Source organism: Cydia amplana, chromosome 26, assembly GCF_948474715.1.
Source record: "Cydia amplana chromosome 26, ilCydAmpl1.1, whole genome shotgun sequence".
Classification (NCBI taxonomy): Eukaryota; Metazoa; Arthropoda; class Insecta; order Lepidoptera; family Tortricidae; genus Cydia; species Cydia amplana.
In genome coordinates this window covers 2115837-2121924 of record NC_086094.1, presented here as the reverse complement: position 1 = coordinate 2121924, position 6088 = coordinate 2115837, and the positions used below count along the sequence as shown (strand labels likewise).

Sequence of the window (6088 nt, the reverse complement as noted above, 5' to 3'; positions counted from 1 at the left end):
ACATAATAAACGGCACTGCAACGTACTGTCAAATTACATTTTGACAGTTTTTGCAAAGCCAACAAGTCTGTCAAAAAAAATCTATGCAATCCTAAATTTGTAATGAATTTAGAATTCACATAGCTACAATTTTCTTGACAGATTTAAAATACAATTACATTACATTTTAAAGAGTATGTGTGTAACTGTGTATTTAAGTCAACCGTGTGTATTATGCTTGTAATAATCAAATGTGAGCTAATTGGGTTACTTCTTAAGCAAATATCAATTGATTGCACAAGTATTATTGAGTAGAACACATGCTCTTTAAGATAATAAAAAAAATCATGCACTTACTCTATGATTTCATCTAACTTTTCTCGTCTCTCAATATGTTCCTGCTCTAAAATGTGTGCCATCAAGATGGATTCGCCAGCGATAGGATTCTCGAAGCACAGGGAGCAGGCGTACACAGCTTCTCCGAAGCAGACAATCTTGTTAACATCCCGGTACATTGTCATTGGATTCAGCACTGTACTTGGCTGTATTTCTTTTCCAGCAGCGACACACTTCTTTATATAAGCTGTTTTGTATTGGAAATGTATCTTCTCGCAATGTGTTTGGCTCAAAATGTGACGTAGCAGACTGTTTTCATCAGTCTCAGTGACTTTACAAGTAGGGCAGTAGAATTTAATAACATTCTTGGATTCAAAGTCTTGATTGCTCGCTTCACTCTTGAGTTGAACACTGTGGACTTGTACGTAGAATGTGATACGTTCAATGGCTGGTGTTTGCAGCAAGTCGCTGTACAAGCTTGTGTCTTGGAAGCTGCAATAGCTGACAATTTGATCGAGAGATTCGGAATATGCTGTTAAGGTGGATGAATCTAAGCTGAAGTTACCGATTGATGATGTTATAGATTGATTTGATAGAGATCTCTCATCCGATTTAGAGGTCAAGCCAGAGTCGGCTTCAGACTGAGAGTGACAATTACAGACACATTTGGAGTCACACAGATCTGTGTTCTGTTCTTCTGTGCCAAATAGATTAACCATGGCTTCACGCAAATCCGGAAAATCAAAATGTCGCATTTTCTTCTTACTCCTCAGCTTAGTTGTAAAAGGCTTTCTTTCTTTTGATTCATTCAAATAACAATTGACAAATTCATCTATAGTATATTTCACTGACATGAGCTGCTTTTTAAATTTTTGCTTCGTAATAACGTCTTCTTTTTCAACAATGACATTCCATGGGCCTGAAGGGCTTGGAGCACGGCTGTCGACAAATGCAGCATCTAGCTGTTTAACTTCACCCCCTGGTACGGTTGGCACAAGAGATCGGCAATGAAATATTTTGGAGACTTCTATATTAAATTGGAAATCAGACAGAAGTTTTTTCACGAAACAATCAATTTTCTCTAATTTGTTTTGATAGTTGAGGAGGAGAGAGATCCGTTCCTCTTCATTTTTATGCAACTCCACGTCTCCAAAAGACTCCAGGCTGGTGGACCGTATCAACTGTTCTTCCTGAATTGGTTGGACTTTGCGACACATTTTGACTTTCTCTCGTGATGTTATAGAACCATCGGAGTCTGAATGGTCCAAGAGAGACTGGATATCACCGTTATCATCAGAGTCATCATCAGACAAACCAAAATCAAATGACTTGTTAAAATCAAAGTCTTTGAATATATCAGCGCTCTGGACTTCTAAATGGACATGTTTAGGTGTGTTCTCGCTGGGGGTATCATCTGAATTTTCCTGGCTATCGCTAATTCTTGCGTCTACGTCAACCTTAAGTTTTTTACATTTTCGTTTAGATTTCTTTGAAACTGGCGTCTCAGGGACGTTTAAGATGTCAGTATCAGACAGAGAAGACTTCTTAGCAGCAAAATTTTTCACTGACTCTGGTAATTTTAGGCTAGTCGCATACCTGGATGTGGAATCGGGTTCCGTCCTCTCGAAATCTATGCTTTCTGATGTTTCGCCAAAATGTTTTTGCGCTCGTTTGGTCTCCTCGTAGCCAGTGTCGCCTGGTTTGCCGAAATAATTGATGTTAGAAAGCATCTTCCTGAGAGAAAACGCCATTTTTGTCCCATATAAGGCTCCAATCGCAGAAAAATACTCGCCTCGTACCAATCAGCTGGTGACAAAAATATTTTCATTTAGTTACACGAACAAAGAGAAGTGTACGTGATATTTATTGAACGATAGTTACCTTCTATCAATCCTCCAGTGAGTAACAAAGAGTAATTAAATGTATCACCTCATTATAACAAAGAAAATGCTATGTTTTATTTCAGAATACCTGCGAAATGTAAAATATAAAATTGCGACAAAGATTCTAGATTGACAACAAATGGTATACTGCACGACCAAATTAAAAGCCACTACGTCATTCTTTTTGGCGCTAGTAGTTATTGTATCCGACCACCATACATGTAAATAGGGCAATAATCAAATGACTTTTTAATTTATACGGTTAGCAAAGTACATGGCACATCAATATTTGACGAAGGTTTGAGCAGCATCTACGTATTTTTCAATCGTGAAAATTCAATTTTTACTTTAATCAAAATATGAAATTTAGTTGCTTTATAATATTTTTTATTTGTTGAATAGATGTAATGTATGGTAATATTATGGAAAACCTCCACATCAGTACATCACTTCAAATATTTTGGTCTACTTAAACATGAACAGCTGTCAAGTGCCAACGACCCTGTGCTGAACGGGCTGAACCAAACAACAAAATCCGTATTTTACTGATAATTTAAAACACCATGAAGCCCACAGGCGACATAGACTCGCTCCGCACCGAGCACGAATCCGACGAGCAGTGGACAGTGCGGCGGAACTTCATGATCGAGCACAAAGACGATTTTGGAGAGGACGAGCTGATCACGTTGGCGCAACTCTTTACCAATATCGAGTTCCTTGGATGCAGGTATATTTACGTGGTTATTATTTATTTTGTGACTACGTGAAGTCACGATGCGCCTTGCGCCTTTTCTCATAGCGTCAAGAATGCTTCATGTATTCAGATTCAGGCGGTCTAGCATGAGTTGCGTTCTCGCGCGCGAGTCCATACTTGAAGACCTTGAAGTCGCGCTAGATGTGTGGAGTCGCGCGCAAGAACGCAACTCATGCTAGCAGGTCAGGTTCTATGAGCAGAACAGCTCACGAAAATTATTAAAAAGATTTTAAATAATGAAAGTATTTATCTTCTAGTGCCACTTAGTGCCTCTGGTCTAGTCGCAGTATTTGCCACCTTTTCAGCCTACTCGGATTGTCATTGGTGTTTACCAAGTCCCTTGCAAGTTCGTTTGTATGTTTTTTTAGTCGTTCTTTGTACTTAACACAATATCTGTTAACTTCCTCTTTGATTGTTGGAATCTTTAGGTATTCATGTATCTCTGTATTCTTTGCAAACCATGGTGCACATGTTACAGCCCTTAGGACGTTATTCTGAAACCTTTGCAGAATCTCGAGGTTTGAGTTACTGGCCGTTCCCCAGAGTTCAATCCCATATGTCCATATGGGTTTTATAATGCATTTATACACTAGCATTTTATTAGTTAGTGTGAGAGGTGATTGTCGGCCGATCAGCCAGTACAGGCGCTTGTAATGAAGATCTGCTTCTTTTCTCTTCGTTTTAATATGGTTGGCCCATGTTAGTCTCCTATCCAAGTGAAGACCAAGGTATCTTACACAAGTTTCTTGGGGTAGCTGTTCTCTCAGTTTCACGGCGGGGCAGTTCTCTCTTCGTAGTGTAAATGTTATTTGTACTGATTTACTCACATTTGGCTTTATTCTCCACTTTTCAAGCCATTCTTCTATCTTGTATAAATGAGTTTGTAACTTTTCAGCTGCTATGGTCGGGTTTACGTGACTTGCAAGACAGGCTGTATCGTCTGCATATGTTGCGGTTACTACTTCTTCACTACATGGTAGGTCAGCCGTAAATATTGAGTAAAGAACAGGGCCAAGTACGGAGCCTTGTGGGACAGAGGCTTTGATGCTGTACAACTGGGATACCTCATCGCCAAATTTGACCTGAAACTTCCTGTCTTGTAGGTAAGATCTTAATATCATATAAAATGAGGCACTAGAAGATAAATACTATCAAAGTCAAGAGAGAGTATTTAATGGAATACCTCTCAAAACCCTCAAAAAAGACATAACATAACAGATACAGATACAACAGATAAAAAGAGAAAAAAAAAAATAATAATGAAAGAACGGACAGGTTTTTGGGCGCCACATAACATTGTTTTTGCACGCGTCCATAAGGTATGGTAACTGCTTACAATTAAGCTGGCAGTTTACTTCTTTGCTGTTGACATGGAACTGACTAAAATATCAATACTATTGCAGCTGTTGTTAAATACAGGTTATTTTTTTAAATATCTTTAAAGAAAAAAAGGTTTTTTTTTTCAAAAAAACAGGCTATTAACCTGTCCTATCCCAAGGGCTCAAATATGAGCCGTAAATAAATTTTCCAGTTTCCCACGAATTTCAAAACCTCCCAGTTCAACTTCCACGGCTCAAATGGTGAGCCATACTGGGAGACAACGACAAAATTAGTTTTCGGGTCGTGGGATCGGACGAGTTAAAAACAGGGTGGATATATTTTTATTAAAATCCATGTTAATTGTAATTATAACGTTAATTGACTTAAATAGACATTTTATTTCCACCAGATACCCACCAGAGACGATGAAGAGGATAGCCATGCTGTCTGAGAAGGTTGCCTCGAACTACCGGGACAGCCGTAAGAACAAGCTGAAGCGGACATTTGTGCAAGCCAGCAGCGCTGCCGAGCAGAAGGCTAAGAGGACCTTCAAATAAATGGGATATATAACATATAGGGTCATTGCTCTAGTTTTCGGCCACTTGACAGATTCCCAAATAATATATTTTTTTGATTGAGAAGATATATATATTGTTTTGATATTAAGGATATGTAAAAATTTGTGCACCAATGTAGGTTTATATTCAAATTTCGTGAAGTGGACGAAAACTGGAGCTGGACGAAAACTAACGCACCTACCCTATACTCTGGCATTCCTAGCTTGTCAGTAGAAAAGGGCGGCAAAATTAAAAATTGCATGTGGAAATGGTATTATTTAAGATAATAAGTACATTAAAAGCTATAATCCCTTAAAATTCCTTTTTTTTAAACATTTTTTTTTTTGGTTAGGGTTTTATCTATCTCATGTAGTTCCGCAACCTTATACCTTAACCTTTTCCACGCCGTGTCAAACACAAAAGCTGTCACGCTGACGCCACGTCACCGAAGTGAAACTGAAATTGAACTTTATGCATATGCACGTAGGTCTATGTTGCTCTGTGGTCTGTGACCGATTAATCGGTCTTTGGCGTTGAACCTACGGTGCGGATATATCGGTCTTTGGCGTCCAAAAGTTTAACCATTTGACCGCCACAGTCGGCTGTGGCCTTCATTGGAAAGCCGTCAGCTTCGTCAATGCAATAGGGACTCACGTGGGACATGGCCGCATATACTTGTAGCGACGCGACGAAATCGCGGAGTAAGCTAATACGCCTGGTAAGAATAATGGCGCGCGAGGTGTTCAAAATTACCTTAACTCGCTCGTCTTAAATATATACACAATAAAGTCGCGCCCAGATCATTTTGAACACCTCGCCCGCTTAGCAACTTTTACTGCTGACTGTACATAGATTAAGGGTCGGTTGCACCAAACTGTTGCCATCGTTAAAGAGTTCGCTAAATTTTATTGTATGGAAAGTTTCATAGTAAACCGCCGCGGCGCGCCAGGTAACGTTGATCAGTCTGTCAAGTGCGGATGGTGCAACTGGCAGTATGTACCTATTAGCTTTGGTATATTAGTATGTTATTATCTTACACTACACTACTTACTTACACGGGAAGTAGAATCGATTAAGGGATGTTATGCTTAATATTATTCTTGTTGATTATAATGTGATAACTTGTTTACACGTTTTTCATGGAATGTTGGCTGTTTATGTTTTATGTTTGCGTAAGTATTTAAAGTTAGTAATTTGTTAACAGCAGTTATTTTACGTTTGGTGGTTGAGTGGCAACGTTCAAAAGTGAGTTTTAAATT

At 38.9% G+C, this 6088-nt stretch overlaps 2 protein-coding genes across 2 annotated transcripts; one reads left to right on the top strand and one right to left on the bottom strand.

The window, feature by feature from the left end:
- Nucleotides 1-206: 206 nt before the first annotated feature.
- LOC134659952 (uncharacterized) lies at nucleotides 207-2334 on the bottom strand. The gene is made up of 2 exons (XM_063515649.1): nucleotides 2197-2334; nucleotides 207-2121 (listed from the first exon to the last, which is right to left on the bottom strand). The coding sequence occupies exon 2, from the start codon at nucleotides 2064-2066 to the stop codon at nucleotides 333-335; it is 1734 nt and encodes a 577-aa protein (XP_063371719.1). The 5' UTR covers nucleotides 2067-2121; nucleotides 2197-2334; the 3' UTR covers nucleotides 207-332.
- Nucleotides 2335-2754: 420 nt separating this feature from the next.
- Nucleotides 2755-4835, top strand: LOC134660110 (partner of xrn-2 protein 1-like). The gene is made up of 2 exons (XM_063515812.1): nucleotides 2755-2925; nucleotides 4682-4835. The coding sequence occupies exons 1-2, from the start codon at nucleotides 2762-2764 to the stop codon at nucleotides 4827-4829; spliced, it is 312 nt and encodes a 103-aa protein (XP_063371882.1). The 5' UTR covers nucleotides 2755-2761; the 3' UTR covers nucleotides 4830-4835.
- The last annotated feature ends 1253 nt before the right edge of the window (nucleotides 4836-6088 follow it).

Excerpts from the sequence above, each read along its gene's own strand:
- LOC134659952 (XM_063515649.1), bottom strand. The coding sequence starts at position 2,066 with ATGGCGTTTTCTCTCAGGAAGATGCTTTCTAACATCAATTATTTCGGC.
- LOC134660110 (XM_063515812.1), top strand. The coding sequence starts at position 2,762 with ATGAAGCCCACAGGCGACATAGACTCGCTCCGCACCGAGCACGAATCC. Across the intron at positions 2,926-4,681 it reads ATCGAGTTCCTTGGATGCAG|ATACCCACCAGAGACGATGA; the intron begins GTATATTTACGT and ends TATTTCCACCAG.